The sequence below is a fragment of the Stegodyphus dumicola genome, chromosome 1 (genome assembly GCF_044657685.1).
Source record: "Stegodyphus dumicola isolate Sdum_Otavi_A_Nest chromosome 1, ASM4465768v1".
Classification (NCBI taxonomy): Eukaryota; Metazoa; Arthropoda; class Arachnida; order Araneae; family Eresidae; genus Stegodyphus; species Stegodyphus dumicola.
In genome coordinates, this window is record NC_140768.1 from 133,906,578 (window position 1) to 133,930,125 (window position 23,548).

Genomic DNA, 23,548 nt, shown 5'->3' on the forward strand with positions numbered 1-23,548 from the left:
GTGGGATATAACACAAAATGAATTAATCATTTGTGTTAAAGAGGCATTTTTTTTCTTTTCTTTATCTTTTTTTTTTTTTTTTTTTTTTTTTTTTTCCTACTCAATGCAATTTATAAAAGTTAAGATTTCTAATACTATAAAGGATTGAGTTTCTTAAATAGGAATCTAGAAGTATGAATAAACAACAAGTATTTTGTACTGAAGCACATAACATATGGCATTACAAAAAGCTTTTCGTAGATACAGTAATGGCCATATATCTATAAAAGTTATCAGTTATAAATATTGTAAATTAGATAGATATACAGTCAAAAGTCGTTAATCCGGACTCATCGGGACTTCGCCGATTCCGGATTATAGATCATCAGTTTAAATCTCGTAAGATGGCATGCAGAAATTACAAAATTTAAAAAAATGAAACCGTAATTTATGAAAAAAAGAGCAATTATGATCTAAAGGTTATCAAAATTTACAAAAAAAGAAAAGCTTAATATTTATTTGTTTACTTTATTAAACATTTCTTTCAATGTAAGTTGTTTAAGTTGCTTCGTTTTATGTGATAATACTTTCTCTTTAATTCTATAAACAGACATAATTTCTTGTTCAGTTACAAAGTTCCGCTGTCAGTTACAAAGAAGTCCCGTTAATTGCTGTGCCGAGAATACCGACTAACTTGTCAATCTAAATTTTTTCGTTTTCACTTACCTCTCTATCACCTTCTTCATGTCTTTATCCATTTTTTGCAGCAATTCCACTTTTTAATTGTTGGACATCGAAACATACTTTCGTTTTGTAGATCCTTTGGAAGTTCCAGCATCGGAAATTCTATTTGACATAATCGAAAGTTCAAGTTTACTTTTATAAAATTGCTCTTACAGTCTGCAAAAAATAATAAGCGGGATCCAATTCGAAGATTAAGGAACAACGCAATCATTAACATTAACTGAAATAGATAATTAGATAATTTTAGCTTACACCGTCCGTTATACATTAAACGCGCAGGAGAAAACGTGTTCTGCACTTGCGCACACGCATATGCGCAGTAGTCAAGGTCTTACGCGCACGCGTAAAACGCCTGTGCGCATGTGCCGAAAGTTTTTAGCTTTGAGGTCCGGATTATGGGTGTCCGAATTAACGACTTTTGACTGTATTATGCATATGTTAATTAGAACTATTGTTAATAAGGATATAATAAAAATTATGTACTTTTCTCTTAAATTGTTCGACTTGTCAAGAAATGTATAATATATCATGTCAAATAGTAACATTGAGAAGTGATAATTTTCCTGTCATGTGTATATGATAAATTGAAGATCTTAATCCTAATGAATAAAAGCACTTTACAGGTCTGTGAATGGTAAAACACTTTGAATGTTCCAAAATCTAAGTAGCAAAAAGGCTAAGTTAATTTTGCATGTGAAAAGTGCATATTTAATTATGTTTGCAAGAAATTTACTGATAATAATAGCTGGTAATTTTCTCATGTGGAATCTTAGAAAATTTTCAAACTTTCTAATTCATTTTTCTATATGTTGCCTCTTAATAAATAATTTCTTCCATTTTTATGTTTATTGTATTGCAAAATTCAAGCATTATAACAAACAAATGAATGATTTTTTTTTATTCTTATTTATATTTATTTATTTTTAGAAACGTCTTGATGAGATTGACATGGATAAAGCCATTCAGTTTGTTCTATCTTGCATGAATTTTGATGGAGGATTTGGCTGCCGACCTGGTTCTGAAACACATGCTGGACAAGTAACTTTTTTAGAATTTATAGTAGTAATTTGCAATTTAAATTAGTGTATTTTAGCAAATCCTTTTATTATCTTTTATAGTATTTGCTTAAATAAAAATTATAATTTCTTGTAGAATTCAGTTAAAGATTTTTACTGAAAATTATGTCTTTTAAAATTCCATTGAAATTCTGAATAAAAATTATGATCACTTAAGAGAAAAACCAAATTTATTGTGATGTATAGTCTGATAATTTTGATATGAACAAAAATTTTGAGTAAAAAATCCAGAAATTTCAAATGAGAATTCAACTGAGATATCTCAAAGTGTGTGTGTGGTGGTGGGGGGGGATTTAAAATGAAAAGTTAAAATGAATGTATAATGAAAAAATTGAATAATTAGTATAATGAGATAATTGAATTTGATTTTGGACATGAATTTTACAGTTTATATATAGTTAAACTTTGCTTAGCTAACATGACCGTTATAATGACAGTTTTAAATTTTGCTGAAAATTTTATGTAAGTTTGGCTTGTCAGCAACTGAGAATTAGTTGATACTCTTATATATGATAATGATAATGTTGAGCAAAATATGTATGTATAATATACAATGTTTAAACAAACATGTAAATACTTAAAAAAGCAAAGTGGTATCCGTAAGTGCAAAACAGCCACCCGAGGGCTTCACCTATGCACCAGCAGTGAGAGAGAGGTGAAAGAGGAGGATGACATATAGACAGACAGTCTCCTATCCCACACGAAGGTGGTAAGACGTAGGTCTACATGTGAAGGTGTTAAATATGGAACTGTATGTTTTCACAGGAAGGTGGTAAATTGAACTGCATATATGACAGCAAGTGCGAATAAGCACTAAGCTGCTATGTTATAAAATTGGTAAAAGTTATCCAGAATCCTGTTTGTATTCAATGGCATTGTATTTAATTCAATCTGTACCTTTTCTGTTATTTTCATTAAATGTCATCTGTGATGTGGAAAATGTTGGAATTGTTATTTAGCATCTTCAACTTCCCTATCACACACACACACATATATGTATATTAAAAAGAAAAAATCTGATGTGTTCACCACATGACTTCCTTGTACGGAATATTAAATCATATGCATTTTTTCTTGCATTTCATTTAAACTTATTAGATTGAATTAAACCTACTTCGCCGAAGCACATAAACCACAATAGAATAAATGTATTCTTTAAAATTCACTTTGTTTACCTTAGCGACACTCTGGCGCTAGGTTTACTTAACAGTATTATATTTCGTTCATATTATAACTCAGAATGCACAAAATTTATATCATTTAAAAAATTATCTAATCATTGCCACATGTTCTATTCAAATGCTATAATAATGCTATAATTATAATATATAAATATATATATAATTTGGTTGATTAACCAAATTTAAAAATCGCCGTGGTATGAGGCAACTAAAAATTTCAGGTGGAAAAGCTTCAGCTGATATTGAAACTGCTGAACTATTAGCATATGAATTCATTGAACTCATTCATTGAACTAGTGAAAAATTATCTTCAAAAGAAATTTACAACCCTGATGAAACTGCTCTTTTGTGGCAATATGTACTACAAAATACCTTGGCAACCACTACAGAAAAGGCTCCAACTGGTGTCAAAGATTCTAAAGCGAGACTAACAATTTTAGCATGTGCAAATGCTGCAGGAATGCACAAGCACAAACTTTTTATAATCAGAAAAAAATACACAACTTCGTGCATTTAAAGGAGTGACAATTTTTCCCGTTATGTATCGTGCAAATAAAAAGAGCATGGATGACATAAGCATTAATGAATGATTGGTTTGAAAATCATTTTATTCCTGAGGCTCAGCAACATTTGAATTTGGTTGGTTTACCTGATGATGCAAAAACTGTCCTGATTATAGGCAACTGTTGAGCTCATGCTTCACTTAAAGTTTTAGTGAAAGATAATGTATCTGTATTATTCTTTTCTTCAAATTGTACATTCCTCATTCAACCTATGGACAGCAGAATAATGTGTGCACTGAAATGCAAATATAAAGTAGCATTTTTTAAAATCCATGTTAAATTTCTTGAACAATGGCAAGACTATTAAAGAATTTTAAAAATATTTTAGCATATGTTAAATTTCTTGAACAATGGCAAGACTATTAAAGAATTTTAAAAATATTTTAGCATAAAATCTGCTGTGTGGACCATTGCAAAATCATAAGAGGATATGTCTCCAGATACTTTAAAAAAAATGCTTGGCAGAATTTATGACCAGCTACCACATTTCATGGTTAGGCTGATTATGATAATAGCCACAAATTTGAAGGTTTTTGGATATCACAAGCCAAAGGTGAAATTTTCCAATTAATGGATTTTGTAAACAAATGGGGAAAAGCAGCAATAAATGGAGATGACAACAGAAATTTTTCATTGCGATGGCAATGCTCCAATCATCAGTCAATTATTAATGGACGGCGAAATCTATAGTGTGGTTCTAGATCCAGAAAATACCGCTACTGATAGTGAAGAAAGTGACAGAGTGGTTATTGAAAACCAAAAACTTTCGATTTACATTGTAAGGATCCTAAGTTTTACTAACGTTTATTTTATTTTAAAACTGTACTATCACTTCTTATTTTCTACTTCCGACCAGAATTAAACGCTTTAATTCTGGCCAGACTTATTTATGCAAATTGTCTTGCTAATGCCAAGTACTTAAGTTGTGAGGCTTTTTGCCAAGCAAGAGAGAGGAAGGAGTTATTGGAAGCAAGCCGCTTGCCACTGTAGTTTTACGAGTTTTCACTCTGTTGCTGGTTGCCTTCAAGGCCAGAGGTTTAGCCGTCTTGATAATTGCAGACGTATCATAGTTTTAGCAGCTTGGTGTACTACATACGTACCTTTCTTTAAATAAAGGCCAATCTTAGTGCTAGGCACTTGTATATGAATTCAAAGTTAGTTTTAGTTAGTAGTTTTTATATTCTTACGTTCAGTCAACAAGTGGTTGGTCTCTGTATTCCGAAGTTTCAGAAATTCCTGTAAAGTATAGAAAATAAAGGGTTTCGTATACCCTTCCTGCTTGTATTGTCTACTTCACACATTCTTGAACATAGCTTGAGTAAGCTCCCTGTTCCTATTCAGTCATGTTTCCAAAGCAAGTCAAAAGAAACACTAGTCCTGATAACATATTAGTCAGAATTCTGGATAGACTGACAGGACTTGAACAGTGGAACTTTGTAACTGAACAAAAAATTATGTCTGTTTATAGAATTAAAGGGAAAGTATTAGCACAAAAAGGAAGCAACTTAAACAACTTACATTTAAAGAAATGTTTAATAAAGTAAACAAATATTAAGCCTTTTTTTTTTTTTTTTTTTTTTTTTTTTTTTTTTTTTTTTTTGTAAATTTTGATACCCTTTAGATCACAAATCACTTTTCATATTTTTAATTTTATAATTTCTTCATGCCATTTTACTAGATTTAAATTGGTGATCTGATATCTGGAAAAATCTCAAATTCGGAATCTCCGAAATCCTGACGAGTCCAGATCTTGGACTTTGTACTGTATCATTAAAGCAAGAAGAGTATGATGGTATTGGTCATGAAGGAAGATAATTAAAACACTGAGCTTTGCAAGCATTTTCAGTAGTAGAAGGTTTAATTTTATGGTGTTGTTCCTTCATTTTCATAGGTATGAAACTTTTGATACTGAAATCTAAAACATTTTGGACTCTAGAAACAATTTATTGGAAATTTATGCACTTAATAAAGATATCTGCATTGACAAAAGTCTGTTATCATGTTAGGAAAGAATTCTTGTATTTGTAAAACTTTGCTCAAAGTTGTTTACAGTATTTGCCACTCAAGAGAGTACAATTTGGTGTCAAGATATTTGTGCTTTGTGAATCTGAAGCTGGCTGTGTACACTCAGACCTTGGGGGTACACTCAGACCCTCCTGTCCACGAAGTGGCCTTATGGTAAAAAAAAAAAAAAAAAGAGTGACCCCCCAAAAGAAGCTGATTGTGTATGATCAATAATTGTATACTTTGGAAATGGCACTAAAAATTTCAGTAATATAAAAACTATTTGTTCGCAGTGTAGATAACTTTGGTGGTCGTGTGCTTAATGCATGATATAATTAAAGAAAATAAGAGTAGACAATCTCCTATAACAAAAGAATATATTAAGTGCTAAGTTACAATTTAAATTACATTGCAGAGATCAACACAGAGATCGGAACACAGTTCATGCTACCGTCGCGTACAGTTGTCTGACGAGAAGTCTGAGTGAGTAATGACTTCGCTTTGCTGCTCCGATTAAGAACTGGATTTTACACGTGGCGCCATCTCATGAATAGAAGTTGAAGTATCTGTTGGAACGCCACTGTACTCCCCCCCAAGTACCATCGGTACGTTATAAGTACTTTGGGTTAAATTTAACCTTTCTTCCAGATCTGGTAGTTTTAGGTTGCTCTTTAACGGGATGTAAGCTTTCTTCCGGGAGTGATGTTGATGAGGAAGTTGTTGGATCTTGCATTAGAAATGCTGGTTTGAGACGATCGATTCCAATCGCTGATTGTTTGCCATTGCAGATGATGGTGAAATGTTTCGGTGTTCGTTTGACAACTTTGAATGGACCATCATATGAAGGTGTTAAAGTTGGCTTAATTGCATCGTTGCGCACGAATACGTGCGAAGATGTCTCAAGCGCAGGATGTACAAAATAGCTTGGCTGGTTATGCGAAGATGCTGGGGTTGGTGAGATATTGCTCACGGTCTCACGTTAGACGTTGAAGGAATGTTGGAGTGTCGATAACTGGAGTAGATTCTGGGTGAAAGAATTCACCTGGCAGACGGAGGGTTGCACCATATAACATTTCAGCACAAGTGCTACCAATGTCTTCTTTGAATGCTGTGCGAAGACCAAGCAACACTAGGGGTAAGGCTTCTGTCCAGTGTGTGCTACAGTGGCACTTCAGACCTTGTTTGAGAGATCGGTGAAAGCGTTCCACCATCCCATTTCCAGATGGATGGTATGGTGTTGTGCGAATATGGCAAATGCCAAGAAGAGAGGTGAGGGATGCGAACAAGTGACATTGAAATTGTCGGCCTTGGTCAGTAGTGATGGTGGTAGGCATGCCAAATCTTGAAAGCCACTGGGAGATGAATGCTCGAGCTACAGTTTCAGCTGATATATTTTCAATAGGAATGGCTTCAGGCCATCTTGTGTACCAATCAATACAAGTGAGGAGGTAAGTGTAACCATTTGAAGGAAGCAATGGGCCAACCAAGTCTAAGTGCACATGATCAAAGTGTCTTGCTGGAAGGTTAAATTGTTGAATGGGGCTGTGAGTGTGACGGGATACTTTACACCGTTGACATCTAATACATGAACGAGTCCATTCTGTGATGTCTTGATTCATTGCTGGCCAGACAAATCTGTCTGCGATCAGCTTTTTGGTGGCACGGATTCCAGGATGTGCCAAATTGTGCAAGGCATTAAACACTTCACGTCTAAAATTGACAGGAATATAGGGACGTATTCTATTGTTCTCTATGTCACAGTAAATTTTAAGCGTTGGATCAATGTGCAGCGGTTGTAACTGAAGGGAGGTTTGTGGATTTGAGATTAGGTTCTTGAGTTCCTCATCATGCAATTGAGCTTTTGCAATTTCAGAGAAATCTGGGGTAGTGAGGTTGATATTGTTTACCTGACAAGGCATCAGCGACACAATTATCAGTACCAGAGACATATCTGATATCTGTACTAAACTGGGTGATGAAATCCAGATGTCGAAGCTGACGAGGAGAACATGAGTCAGAGTTTTTTCTAAAAGTGAAGGTTAATGGTCGATGATCGGTGAAAATGATGAAGTAGTGTCCTTACAAATTGTGCCGGAAGTATTTAACAGCACAGTACACAGCAAGTAGCTCCCTGTCATATGTGCTGTATTTCCTTTCTGCAGTAGTAAGTTTTCTGGAGAAGAATGCCATTGGGGAAAGTCCTTTAGTGGTATGGGCTTGAAGCACTGCTCCTATGGCCGTGTCAGATGCATCTACCATTATAGAGAGCTGATCACTAGGTGAGTGATAAGAAAGTGTGGCTGCATTTGCCAGATCGTGTTTGCATTGCACGAATGCTGCAGATGCAGATTCAGTCCAAGGGACAGCTCGTTGATCCTTTTTTTTTTTTTTTTTTTTTTTTTTTTCTGTTCTTCAGAAACTTATGTAGGCAGGCTTGTGTTTTTGCGGCATTTGGCAGAAAGCGTCGGTAGAAATTTAACATTGGTAGAAAACGCTTCAGTTCAGAGATGGTTTTGGGCTGAGGTAGGTCGTTAATTACTTTGACTCTTTCTGGTAAAGGTTTGACTCCATTCTGGGTGATAAGACATCCAAGAAAAGAAACTGAGGGTTGACCAAGTACACATTTGGATGGATTTAGTTTTAATCCATGATCTTTAAGACGAGTGAAAATCTGACGCAGATGTTGAAAATGTTCTTCCGCTTCTGTAGATGCAACCAGGATATCATCAAAATATGGGATGCAGAAATCGAGGCCAGACACTACTTGGTGTATGAAACGCTGAAATGTTTGGCCAGCATTGCAAAGGCCAAATGGCATATATAAGTACTCAAAGAGACCAAATGGTGTAGTCACTGCGGTCTTGGGCACATCTTCAGCATGCACTGGGATCTGATGATATGCTCTGGCAAGATCGAGGGTAGAAAATATGTTTGTTCCATGAAAAAGATGGGTACAGTCTTGGATATGTGGGACCAAATGGCATATATAAGTACTCAAAGAGACCAAATGGTGTAGTCACTGCGGTCTTGGGCACATCTTCAGCATGCACTGGGATCTGATGATATGCTCTGGCAAGATCGAGGGTAGAAAATATGTTTGTTCCATGAAAAAGATGGGTACAGTCTTGGATATGTGGGACTGGATATCTGTCAGGGACTGTGATGGCATTAAGTCAACGATAATCTCCACAAGGCCGCCAGTCACCATTAGACTTTTTAACCATGTGAAGTGGACTGGCCCATGGACTTTTAGATGGGCGAATGGTTCCCTGTGCTAGCATGAATTCAAATTCTTTGCGAGCAGCTTTTAGCATCTCTGGAGAAAGACGACGAGGCTTGGAAAATACAGGTGGGCCATGTGTGTCAATGTGATGATACACTTCTGGCTGATGAGTATGCTGCCCTGATTTGGATGGGTTTAAAATGTCAGGGAATTCTGCTAATAACCGATGAAACCGTGTGCTGCCCGATACAACACTTATGTTGGTAGGTACGTTCGATATGTGAGAAGCTTGGCCCTGTGATGTCAGCTGAGTTGTAGCATCAATTAAGCAATTATTCTTGACATCCACTAGAAGGTGGAAATGTGTCAAGAAGTCGACACCAATAATTGCTTGAGTTACATTCGCAATAATAAAAGGCCAGTTGAAAGTCCGGCACAAGTTTAAATCAAGTGTCAATAGTTTGGTGCCGTAGGTTGCAATTTGGGTACCATTGGCTGCATACAGTACAAGTTTATTAAGTTGGTGAGCATTTGTTTTAGTTCTCAGGAGCACTGATATGTCAGCTCCAGTATCTACTAGAAAACATAACTGAGTTGAACGATCAGTCAGTACTATTCTGTCGATGTGGCGGACATTCTATTGGCCAGCAGAAGACCGCCCATTTAGTTTCCCACTTGTTCAAAAGTGCATGGAGGGGCACACTTGCGAGCTTGAGCGCCAAAATTCATATGATAAAAACATATGCCACTTGTGGGTTCTTTGTACTGCGTTCGAGTATTGTGACGAGATCGACTCCTGCTTCGGGCACGAATTTTATTACGTGGGCCCTGATTTGATCGATTGTATCTCCGTGAAGCATGAAGACTTGTAGATAGTTCAGATACTTTTTTGGTCAATTCAGCCACTGTTCGAGGGATGAACTGGAAGGTGCAGCATTAGCAGCACCGACATAAGCTGGAGTAACAAGTTCATTAATTTTGTCAGCCATTGCTGCTATACGGGTTAGATCTTCATTGGAAGCAGCAAGAATTATTTGTATGTTATCAGGGAGATGCAAAAGCCATAGTGACTTCAACAAGTTGTCACTAAAATGGCTTCCTGCCAGATCACGCATTCGTGACAGCAAGTATGAGGTCGCTGATCTCCAAGTTCAAGTCCTTGTAGTAAAGTACGTATTTTTGAAGATTCACTTTCTGAATAGATTTCAATGAGCCGCTGTTTCAGTTTGGAGTATTTATCACAATCAGATGGTTTGAGAATTAAGTCATGCACTGAATTCAGAATATCAGACTCAATTGCTGCAACTACATGGTTGAATTTTGTAAGATCCTCACTAATGCGAGTGATAGAAAATTGTGCTTTGATCTGAGCGAACCACAATGAAAGATTATTTTTCCAGAAAGGCGGTGGCTTCACCGCAATGCGTGTGATTTGTGGCTCTGGTGGAATATCGTCGGGCATACTGATAGATAATTTTCACTTTAATCAATAAACACTTAACAGCACAAATATTGTAGCATGAGGATACACTATTGACCATGCAGAAAAAATTTACGTAACGATACACACACAAATAAGACAGGGTCAGCAATTACACACACAAATAATATTTTACCGAAATGCATTTGAAAAGAAACCCCTATTTGAGAAAAAAAATGATGCGTTCATTTTGTATTGCGCACACACAAAATCACCACTTCACACTGCTAAGGCACTTTCGAAGGAAAAAGGAAATCACTCCTGTAGCACATGGGAAAAAAATTCACTACTTTCGAACACTGAGGGAAGAATTTTGCCGTAGTACGTTGCAGAAAAATTACTGATGTAGCACATTTAGTGAAAATCACTATTGTATCATATTTGTCACAAAAGTTGAATGATCGAAGAATTATTGCACGACTGGCGAAGTCAGCGGAACGGAACAGATCACATTGATGATTTGCTGAAGCTCCTTGTGATGATATGCACGACTTTGAAAAAAACACAAGCAATATATATCAATACCTCTAGAAATAATTGAAGGGGTACGTTGTAGCATACGTTTAATGTCCATATTCGTTGTTATTTTTAGTCAGTTCTTCAGAATGCCTTGGATGCACGTGGCTTAGGGTCGTTGAAAATCCATTGTCAGTAGCGGGCTCAGTCAAAAGGTCACCACTTTTGGTGGTCGTGTGCTTAATGCATGATATAATTAAAGAAAATAAGAGTAGACAATCTCCTATAACAAAAGAATATATTAAGTACTAAATTACAATTTAAATTACATTGCAGAGAGCAACGCAGAGCTCGGAACACGGTTCATGCTACCGTCGCGTACAGTTGCCTGACGAGAAGTCTGAGTGAGTAATGACGTCGCTTTGCTACTCCGATTAAGAACTGGATTTTACACGTGGCGCCATCTCATAAATAGAAGTTGAAGTATCTGTCGGAACGCCACATAACTTTGGCTGACCTGCTTTTAGAAAAAGATGCTGTATTAATGTGAATAACTATTACAACTATCCAAAGTTAGATGAAATTTTGTTGAAGAACAGACTTTTTTAGAACACTAGGGTCTAATAGAGAAGGGCTCTATCAAGAATTGAAAACTGAAAAATTAAATAAAGGGCAATTGATTCCCAAATGAGGTACCAAATGTAAATTATTATTTCAAATTCCAAGGGAAAAAACAGATAAATAGCAGTTAATTTACATTCTCCTTTACAAAAATTAAGCCACCATATCAAGAATTGATTTGGTTTACATAAAATCAAGACGAAGGGTTTTTTATGATATCATGCTTATCTACTGTTGGTGCTAAATCACTCTATTTGAACAGTATTTATTCTGTATGTGTTTTATAGAGGCTTTACAAATCTTTCGTTTGCTTAATTTTTCAGGGAGACTAAAGTTTTCTGAATTATTTTAGCTACTTGAGCTTTCCAGATATTCGAATGCTTGATAATCAATCTTTAATTATAGTTAAAGCTGTAAAAAATGTATTTTTTTTATTATATGCATTTGAAATTTTGATGGTTTAAAAGTATGTTCCTTTTGATTAAATACATTCTATTTTACTTCTGAAAGAAGATAACTTTTGCAGTTTTGAACCAGAGTTTTGGAATCTTTAAGATTCTTAAAAAGGTGAAGTTATCATTAATTGCATTTCGTTTGCTAAATTAGTATTTGTACTATATGAAATAACATCTGTATGTGCAAGAGGACTTATTTTTAAAAGTATGTATTTCCCACTGAGCAGTAGTAAAATGCTGAAGATAGGGGGAATCAGTGTTTCAATGTGGCTATTTGATAAAGATAAGACAGAAATGATTATAGTCTAGATGTAGTAGAAATTCCTAGTTTTTTATATTTTCAAATCTGGAAATTCCAAGTTAAAGAAATCATGTACTATATGATGTTCAAAATTGCATGTACTATGTTATCACACAGATACATAACCTTTACAAACAGTAATTTTTAAGAATATTATCTGTTATTGATGGAGAGAGTACAAAAATTCTTGGAAATTTTGGAACGATGTATCCTGAAAGAATCATATATAGAATGTGTTGACTGTATTACAAAGACATTACACCTTGAGAAGCGTGCATGCCTTTATCAAATTTAATGGCATGAATCCTGTTCTGCATAGTGAAACAACTTAGTTTATTGTTTCAGTGAAACTGAAGGTAATTTTACCAATTATTATTTCAGGTGAAGAAAAAAGTTTCTGTTGGGCCAAAGAGTGAAAAATCTATCAAACAGATAGTCCCTTGTCTTATCCGGAAACAGAAAAAAACTGATGGTATAAACTTTTGTGTTGAAGTATTCAAGTTAAAAAAAAGATTGAAAACAGAAATATTCCATACTGGCAAAGCTAATTAAATCTGTTTTAATTTCCTTCCACTCTTGAGACACACTCTTGAGATTACACACTCTTGAGAGAGGGCATTTAAGTATATGATTGATAATAAGATGGAAAGTAAAACATTGCTCAAAGTTTTACTTTTTTTTTTAATTATGAAAATCAGTCTAAAATGTGTAAACATTCCCTTTATCTCATATGATAATTAAATTCCTGAAACCTCTATCTAATTTTCTGTTAATACATACAACAGCATTGTTAAAATTGACTTAAGGTTTAGTTTTTCCTGAATTTCAAACCACATACTCAGCATGAACCTAAGGTTTAACTCTCCATTAACTTTAAATCAAACCATGTTTTAATATTTTTTAATTTTTACAATTTTTTCACTTTGAAGTACACTTTTCAACTCAAGACAATTTAGAGCACCATTACCCAATAGAAATACGGTCATCATGCAGTGCAGTCAAAAATATATGTTGCCAGATATGTCAGTCAATGTGTGTTCAGTGGATTAAATAAAATGATATTTTCATTCTTTAACTTAAAAAAAAATATTAAAATAAAATAAATTAAAATATTATTCCTGACTGACCTGAGATTGTATAAAAATTAACAACAAAATCAAAATAAATGTGAAAGATCTGTGTTGGGGGAACTACTGACTCTGATTTATTTGCTAATAAGTTGATGAGTAATTTGCATATAGCAGATATCTCAATTAGAAAGAATGCATTTGTGCTTGCAGCCAAAGCCTCATTACAATGCAGAGAACTTCTGGACCTAGGATCCAATAAAATGCTCATGATGTTTCTAGCATAAAAACTGTTTTTAATATAAAATTTTTGTAGGATATATTTTAACACTTTTTTTAGTATACTGGCTATGCCTTTCCCCTCATTTGATAACAGAGATGGTAAGATGAATCAGTTGATGTTCCAGAAATTGAATCTCTTATTGGGAGTGACTGAAACTAGTTTTCAAAAATCCAGGCAGTACTATTGAGTAAATTCAAAATAATTTCAAATAATTCAGAATGATATGCATACATACTTTTATATGATACACATACATACATGTAAACACAAATATTTTTAAACAATTTCATTAGTAAAGCATATAAAGTTTCAAATTTATGTTTGGTAACACTTTTTCACAAAACTACTTGCATTTTTGTTTTCTCAGCATTTAAAAAAAAAAAAAAAAAAAAAAAAAAAAAAATACAGTATTTTTAATAACTTAATCCTCCTTTCCCAAACTGCAACCAAAACTTAACATTTCTTTTTTTTTTTTTTTTTTTTTTTTTTCTCTCTCTAACTGAAAGCTCACTATCATCAGGACGACATTTTGCTGCAGACAATGACTTTTTACTTAACCCTTCAAAATATTATATTTGGACTTGAAGTATTCATCTTAACACATATTAGAGATGAGGAGTTGCTAGTAGAAAGAGTTCATGAAATGATATATATCAATCAATAAATTATCTCTAAAATCTTTATCAATAAGATCGTCTTAAGAGGGATTTTTTGATCCAAAAATGTCACACGTCGTTTTGTTTAATGAGAACATCAAATATTTTACAATCTTCAAAACACTTTACCACTTTTAATCAGGAATTTAATTATCATATGAGATAAAGAGGATGTTTACACATTTTTAGACTGATTTTGATAATTAAAAAAAAGTATATTTTTTAAAATAAAAATCAGCTTATTATTTTAAGTGGAAAATATCATCCACTGCTTTTAAATTTATTTTCCCTTCAAAATGCTGCAGGTAAATAAACTGTGGATTGAAGGATATGTATTCGCATTTTCCGAAGAAGAACATCATTCTGTAGTTCAAAAACATTGTAAAATGGCATGGTATAAAAATTTCTAAATACAAAATAAGCAACATTATTAAACAGAAAGGGAAAAACTATCAGTCGTTACTTACACATGGAAAGAAGACTCCAAACGAATACTGAAAAAAGCTACATACTGTTTTTAATGTTTCTAAAAGTAAATTGTTGGTGATAAGAGAAAAGCCACCGATGCAGAAAACATTTGCAAAGCCTTTAAATACATTTGTAGCAACAATAAATAAAATAATAGACCAAGGTTTACAACTTAAAAAAAGGCTAAAACATATTGTTCAACAATTTTTGCTGAGGCATGTGGCTCAACGCAGAACAATTTGTAGAACCTTGTATGAAAACAGTTTAGCAGGAGATAAATGGACATACATTGGGAAATACATTGTGATCATTAATGAAGCGTAGGTTTACTTAAATGACTGAAACAAAAAAAGGTCTATTTATTATTAGATACAATGAGCGAAATGTATGTTCCAACAATGTTGAAGTTTCAAGTAAGGTATTTATGATTTGTTGCGGGATTCTCTTACATTGGGAAATTGAAAGTAAGAACAGTGAAAAAAAAATGCTAAAATCAACTCAAAGTACTATCAAAAGAAAGTTTTATATATGTTCCAATATTTACAGAAGAAATTCCATTTCTTTATCCCAATGGCTTTCAAAGAGGGAAACTTCATGAAGACAAAGCAGCAGGTCGTACTTCAAAAAGTGCCACTGCATTCCTTGAAACAAAATGAAGACTGATTCTGGTATCACATATATCCTTGCATATGTACCATTTTTAACATATTCCTGCAAAGTTCCCTGGCATTTCCCACATGGTAGAACTGGATTAACTGTTTTAAACAAAGTAAACACATGTGTAGGGAGTCAAGGAAAACTGGCACCAAAAAAATTTCCCCATTATCAGTTTTATCATGGAATGTATGGTGCAGGTAAACCTTGACCAAGAGAGAAGGAATGGAGAAAAATAGGCATAAATTTATGTACGGTCACTAGTTTTAAAAAAAAAACCTTTCAAACCTTTTAAATGCTTAGGGCCTCTGTCCTATGGACTATTGTGCCTTTGGTCTCTTGAAAAGAGCTCTTTCTGAGCATAAACCCTGCTTAATTGATGGACTTTGGAAAATAGTGAAAGAGGAGTGGAAGTCATTACCCCTGGAAATTTTACAAAAGCCCTTCTGCTATGGAAATCAGGATGCAGTCCAGAAACAACAACAACAAAAAAAAAAAAAAAAAAAGTGTCAGATCGATCATTTAAAGTAATACTCTTTACATTTTAAACATCAACTAAACAGCTTTAAAATCATTCTAAAATGTGTAAACATTCTCTGTATTGTGAGGCCTATGCTAAACTAATAGCTATATTCAGAAGTAGTAGTTGCAGCAGTATGGGAACACATTGCCATTATTTTTATATTTTTTTAATTTATCATTTTATTATTCAAAGGTCTTAGAATAAGATTTTTAAATGAAATATATTTACAATATATAAAAGAATGAATGATCATATTTTAAGGAGTGATGGAAATGCCAAAATCAATTTTTATAACACTGTGCTATGGGATGAGAAATGGGACCATTGAAAAACAATGAATATGAAGAACATGAAGAATAAAATATCCATTTTATTATAGATATATGCAAGATATAATGATTGATATTTAGAAGAATTGTTTAAGTAAATAACCACAAGCTGCAATATGTGCATTTTAATGACAGAAGTGATTGGTTTGGACACTTTGAAAGTTAATTGGCTGTTGCATACTTCTGCAGCAATGAATTTATGTCTCATAAACAACATCCATCATTCTTGTGATGTACTTACTGCAATTGCTAGTTATTTAAACAATTCTTGTTGCTATCAAATATTATTTCTTTTAAATATCCATGATTACAATGGCTTTTTGTCCTGCTTGTTTCACATTTTTACTAATTATCCATGATTTTTTTTTTTTTTTTTTTTTTTTTTTGTGTGTGTATGTTTGTTTTTGGCTAAGATATTCTTTGTACTTATTGTGTTAGCTGAATTCAAATTTCACATTGCACCATGCACTGTATTATAAAAATTATTATGTTCTATCACCTCTTAAAGTGTGATCAGCAATTCTGATCATACTTTGACACTTTGAAAGTTAATTGGCTGTTGCATACTTCTGCAGCAATGAATTTATGTCTCATAAACAACATCCATCATTCTTGTGATGTACTTACTGCAATTGCTAGTTATTTAAACAATTCTTGTTGCTATCAAATATTATTTCTTTTAAATATCCATGATTACAATGGCTTTTTGTCCTGCTTGTTTCACATTTTTACTAATTATCCATGATTTTTTTTTTTTTTTTTTTTTTTTTTTTTTGGTGTGTGTGTGTATGTTTGTTTTTGGCTAAGATATTCTTTGTACTTATTGTGTTAGCTGAATTCAAATTTCACATTGCACCATGCACTGTATTATAAAAATTATTATGTTCTATCACCTCTTAAAGTGTGATCAGCAATTCTGATCATAATAACAGCGAATACTTATTGTTTAGATGGAAATGTTAGGTTCTAGATTATTGATACGAGCAAGATGGAATGTCTCATAGATAAATGCAGGCTTTTTTGTTTTGATATATGCAACATTCAGGATAAAAATTGCAGCCTTAGACTATCAAAATCACTATTTCAATACACAAATTGATAATCAAAATAGGGATCGTTTTCCTGTATATAGTTTATGCATTATTTTTATTGTTTGCTGTAAGTTTTTCATTTGATTGAAAATAATTAAAATGTAAGATTTTTAATTTTAATGATTTTTAGGTGTACTGCTGTTTAGGTATATTGTCAATTGCTCATGAGCTACATCATGTAAATGCAGATTTATTAGGTTGGTGGTTATGTGAAAGACAACTTCCATCAGGGGGTCTAAATGGTATATATATTTTAATTCTTTCATTGAAATAATGTATAGATATTTATATGTACTGACATTAAGGTAATTTTTTACATCTTTTCGAAATAGGTAGGCCAGAAAAACTTCCTGATGTGTGTTATTCATGGTGGGTTTTAGCATCATTAAAAATTATTGGAAGGCTTCACTGGGTTGATAAAGTAAGCTGGAGACTGCTTTATTTCTAAATATCTAAAAAATATTCATATTTGAATAATAAAATTTGACCTTTACCATAATTTTCTTGTTTCACAAATGATAATAATTTTCTGTTAATAATTATTGTAATATACTATGAAAAAATGGAACTTTTTATCAAAATGTGTAAATTTAAAATTTGTTATGTTTAAAAAATTCATATTTTTATAAGTGTGTGAAGAAAGCATGTATATGTGTGTGTGTGTGTATATATATATATAATTTGTTTTGCCTGTAATTTTCTGTATAACTATATATTTGTAGGATAAATTAATAAAATTTATTCTGGCATCACAAGATGAAGAAACAGGTGGATTTTCTGATCGCCCAGGAGATATGGTAAAAATAAAAAAAACCTTTGATATATTCTGTGTATTTGTTAAGATTTTTGTAATTATTATTGTCATTGTTGTTATTTAATTATTTTAAATCTAAATTCAAAATAAGATATATTTGAGCCCCTATTAATGAACAATTCCTGAAACATTAGATGCTCAAAGTAAGAAATCAGTACATTCCATTTTGTAGACACTCCTTCATAGTGGACAAAGGCCTTATTTGTCCACTAACAGGAGGTTTGATTATATTTTGTATTTTTTATATATGTTACTGTAATATAGGAAGAAATATATGATCACATAAATATTACAATTTCTGAATGTTCATTAAGTTTCACAGTCATAATTATGACTGTAAATTTATTCTGTAAGTTTTGATTAATTTTTAATAAATTGTTCATCCAACCATATCTTATGCCAGATGAGTTATTAAGTAATAACAACATACATTTATTTAAATTTAACTTAGAAATAATACTAATAGTATAAGATTGTAGTGAAAAATTTTTAATGTATTAGAATTTATTATTTATTTGTAGATCAAAATTAAAAAGTACCATTTATTGAAGATAAGTTAAAAAAAAAATCACAGTTAATTATGTACAAAACAGGTTTCTTTCCTCGTATCTAAAAAAAAAAAAAAAAAAATTCTAACAAAGATGTCATATATCTGACTAATCAGTGCCAAGGAGCAATCTTAATTAAATCACTATAGCAAGCAGCTTAGTCTTATAAGAATGATAAGAATGGTAATGAATCAAACTTAACCTGTTCTTTCCTGATGTCGAGAAAACGAAATTCCCCATGTATTGTTTAGAATTGTTAAATATTATTTTACAGTGCTTGTTAATATATTAATTTAGAGTAAATAGTGAATTTTTAATGTTAATATCTGAGAATTAATTTTTTATATATAGTATTGTTTAAACTCATATTTTGTTTCCATACCGTAAAGCTCTTATTTAGCTAGCAGAAAGCCTTGTACAGCTAAAGAAGGGTGATGTTTTTCGTTTTTCACGAAGTGATCACTTTGAGGCCAAAGGTCGCCCGCCAGCTGCCTTCTCCAGTCTTATATTTCGTGGTTGAACACATGTTTTGCTCATTTGGAGGCAAACAGTTCTAATGGGTGTCACACTTGACAAAATTATGGGTTGTAAACATTCCATGTTGTCTGCACGGGGAAATGGGTATGTCACTTAAAAGAGGGGTCTGATTTTTATCCAAATTTTGGAGGCTAATTATTGCCTTTGTTCTAGTTGGTTAGAGAGGGTTCAAGTATTGTGTTCAATTTTATAGATTTAATTTTATTGATATTTTGAGTCAGTAGTGAATATCAAGGCGGTTGACATTTTGAATGTTACCAAGGTTTTAACACTTTCAGGATGGGCGTCCCATATACGCATTACCTAAGAACGTCTCTTACAGCTGGGCGTCCCATCACTAGAGATTGCATTCAGAGGACGGGTGATGCGTATATCCATTTTAAGCTGGAACGTTTTTCTGAAGGCCATTAGATGGCATCCTATGTCCATTACTTTTGAAATGAACAGAGTTTTAGGTTCCCGACCTTGAGTTTGATATAAATTTGTCTGACTTTGGTATTTTACTCATCAACTGTTGTGAGGGTGAGGGAGGAGGGAAAGCCTAAACAGACGTGGGCTCTTTAAATCGCTGTGTGCTAATATAAATATTCGTGTGTCTGATTTATATCCAATTCCTTTTTTTATTCTATTTTTTTCCTATACTGTATATGGTCTTTTAGGGTTACTATGTGGAATTATGTTACATTTTGCATTGCCTTCAGATATATTTCCGTTTCTTCTCCTTTTATTTCGAAAAGCCTCACCTCCAGTCTATTATGGCAGGAAGGCGCTATTTATCAGAAGAAGAATAGCCTCGTATGGTTAATGAACCATTTAGTAATGCAGAAGAGAGTGAAGATTCTTTTTGTAAAGAGTTAGAAAGTAGTACTTTTTCTAAGATTTAGAGATTTTTCTCCGTACTTCGAGATTTCCCACACTCAGTCTTCATTTTAATTTTGTTACTTCTTACTGTAAATAGTCTTTATTGTGTTGTTTTATAAATTTTAAACTTTACTGATGGATTATATCAGTTAAAACTTTGGAATAATTTGAATAGCGCTTCTGAAAATTATTTTACAACATAAGGAAATTTTTAAGTATATTTTCATGTAAAATAAAGATTATAATATTAAGTGCTAATTTTAACATATATAAAAAATTACGATGCTCTAAGTGAAACTTTTTTTTTCTGAATTTTTTTTTTTTTTTTTTTTTTTTTTTTTTTTTTTTTTTAAATAAAATTAGGCTTAGCAATGCAAAACCTCTGTCATGTAAGGCCTTCGATTATCTTCCGTACTGCACAAGTGTCTTAAACAAAGGTGCGCCGTTGTGAATAGGTTAAAAGTGGTTGCACAAGATGTAGAAGAGGATTTTTCCAGATTCTTTTTTCTGAAAGAACTGTAGAGGGAGAAAAAAGAGCTTATCACTGCCTCCCCATGGCTCTGGGCTGCGTGGACTGGTCCGAGCGCGTTGCGGAATGCCATCGTGACTTTTATCAGCGCCTGTGTTAGTAGAACTGGGGCTGCATTTTTCCTGAACAGCAGTTCTTGGGCTTTTTGGTTTTGATTTCATCACTGGTTTCTCTTTTTCTTGTTGGAAATTTATTTAGGATGCTAGTACTGCATATCCAGATTACTGATGGAAATTTAGAAGCGAGTGAGTCGTCATCTCCTGTTGTCATTTTCATGTCTGTAGTTGTCATTGGGAGTATCAAATCATGGATCTGTGGTTAAGTGACTGGAAATAGAATGGTTCAGAATTCATGTTAAGTTCTTCTTGTTGGACTTCCTTGCATACAGAAGGGCAGCATCCTTGAGGCAGCGTTAGCAGGTGAATTAACCAATTCATGTGGCCTTGATGAAGAAGAATTTTTTAACTTTCTTTAATGTGCGTTTAGGTTTATAATAGAGATATGAAAACTTAATCAGAATCCTCCCTCTGTTGTGAGTTGATTTTTTTCTATATCACTATGTATTCTCAAACTTATTGCATTTAATTGATTTAAGTATTTGTGAAAAGATTATTAGGTTAATGTTTTGTCATTCACTTGAAATAAAGGATTTGAAATATTTATATATGTAATGAGAGATAAGTGATTATACTTAAGTTTCCTTTTAGTGGAAAAAGATAAATTCTTCATTACTCCAAATGTAAATTATTTTGTATTAGGGAATTAAAATGTAAGTTGTTTAGGCAGTTGAGAAAAAAATGTTGTAGGTACCTGGATCCAGTAATCTAAACTATCTAAAATTATAATTTTTATGGAAGACTTAATAAACGTTTTTATTGATTTATTATTGTATGTTTTTTATTCGAGTTTTTATCTTGTTTACTGTAGGTCACCCATGTGATACTTACGGAAAACATGGTTATTTCTTTTCAATTCAAACCTGGTTAGCAGGTAGTAGGGTAATTAATTTTAAGTGTGTTGTAACTATACGATTGAATTAATTAATTTATCTGAACTGGTGCGTTGACTTCTTAGTTGTGCGATATATCTTTCCCTGGTGTTTTGAAGTGTTCTGTAATATATTTAAAAGAAAAGCGTTTCTGGGTTGTACTGAAATTTATGTGTTTTCTGGAAGGAAAGTCAGTGGATTTAATTTTATTTTAGGAAGAGATGGCATGTTGATGAATTTGTTACTGAAATGTATTTTCACATTTTTTTCATTGAAAGGTAATCTTTTGATTTTACCAAAAAGCCAGGGAGGATATTATCTTTTCAGTACTGACTTAAAGAGCATGAGATTCAAAATCATAAACTTTATTTTACTCTGTTGATGATTTATGTAATTTAATCTAACTTAAGGCCTTAGTTTTACAGTCACCTAAAGAGTTCAGATATTTTCATAAGAGTTTTTTTTTTTTTTTTTTTTTTTCCGTCCAGCAGCAGAAAGAGAGTGAATTTAAGGAATAAATCAGACAGTAGTTAAAAATGTTAATACTGAAATAATATTTCTTGCATAACACATGCATGCATTACCTTGCAGCTCTGAACATCGCTGTGTGCCCAATCACATTTTGCAGTCAAGCTTAATATACAAAAATAATTTGCTTTTTATTGAAATATTTGGATTCTTGTATATGTTGTTTAAATATTATTTCTTATAATATGAACTTTATTTTAATAATTAAAATAAAAATAAGTTAATGTGCAATAGTAATAATGATGATTATATTCGCATATTTAAATTGTTTCCATAAAATAATGAAGTAAAAAGCTTAGAAATTTAATATCAGTGACCATTAATCTTATTACTGTATTTATGTACCAAATTTTAAGCCATTTGCACTGCATGAAACAATTCTAAATTCTGATTGCACATTGTAAGCTTACAAGGCTAATACTAAAAGGGTTCTGTTTCTCAGCATTCTGACATTATTTATGCATTTCTAAAATGTCAAATAAAACATTCCTTTTCAGGATATCAAATAGGATATGCTGAGCAACCAGTGATACTTTTGCTCCTGTATCACATATGATATGTTGGGCCCACAGAGGGAAACTGAAACATATCATATATGATATGCAAATATGTTAAGTAATAACTGTCATGTGCTACTTTTAATTTTACAATAATTTTAGAACAAATGTGGTATGTATATATATATATATATATTGTTTATTTTTAGGCTTTTGTCAGTTCATCCTGTTATTCTCCAGTTTATATATAAAATGACCTAAAGTTGTTTTTTTTTAACTTTATTTATTAAATATTTCTTTCTTTGCACTTGTGCCATATAAAATTCTGTAACAAAATCTCACAAATTTTTAAATTCCAGATAAAGTGTTAAGAGTTGCCATTATTTTGTTTTACATATACTATATTAGCTCTTTAACCCTTTCCGGCACAGTATGTTCGGTGTGAACACACCAAAAATATTCCCTCTTTAGACAACGAAAATAATCGATAAATATCACGAAAACTACACTTTTAATTTCTTTTATGAATAATAGATGGCAGCACCACACAAGCAAATCATTAATGTTGAGATATATTCTGTTTTTAAAGACACTGATTTTTCAAAGAAATGTTTCAAATTTTTTTTTAAATATAAAGAATATCAATGAAAAAAAATTTATATAATTTTGTTGTTCATATGCTAATCTGCCTATTCTGTATTACTTTTAATTTTTATCTTTGAAATATTGCATATAGTGAATCCTTCAGTGTATGGTGTGTTTGGACTGAACACGCTATACTGGTAGCGCCTGTCATGTAGGTCACAGAATCTGGTCTCGTGCTTCAACCACAGGGGAGGCTGAGAGTCCAGATTTATTTATATTTGTTTTTACTCTTTTCTGTTTTTGGTTTTGAAGACCCCGGTGCTTTGTTTTCACTTAATGATTTGATTTTCAGCGAGAGCAGACCCTTCTTGTTTTCATCGTGCTTAGTTTGCTTAGTTTTGATTTTTGTAGATTTTTATTTGTATATATATTTAATAATTATTTTTTCTAGTCAATAATTAATTGTAAATATTATAGTATTTTAATTATTTTTCTTATAAATTTTAA

At 32.5% G+C, this 23,548-nt stretch overlaps 1 protein-coding gene across 3 annotated transcripts in view; it reads left to right on the forward strand.

Moving 5' to 3' along the window:
* Positions 1–23,548, forward strand: part of RabGGTb (geranylgeranyl transferase type-2 subunit beta) — a 181,312-nt gene that overhangs the window by 141,312 nt on the left and 16,452 nt on the right. For all 3 annotated transcript variants that reach the window (XM_085820869.1, XM_085820879.1, XM_085820874.1), the window contains 4 exons: positions 1,651–1,761; positions 17,285–17,396; positions 17,487–17,575; positions 17,877–17,951. In XM_085820869.1, coding sequence (XP_085676995.1) covers positions 1,651–1,761; positions 17,285–17,396; positions 17,487–17,575; positions 17,877–17,951 — 387 coding nt within the window. The remainder of the gene's footprint in view (positions 1–1,650; positions 1,762–17,284; positions 17,397–17,486; positions 17,576–17,876; positions 17,952–23,548) is intronic.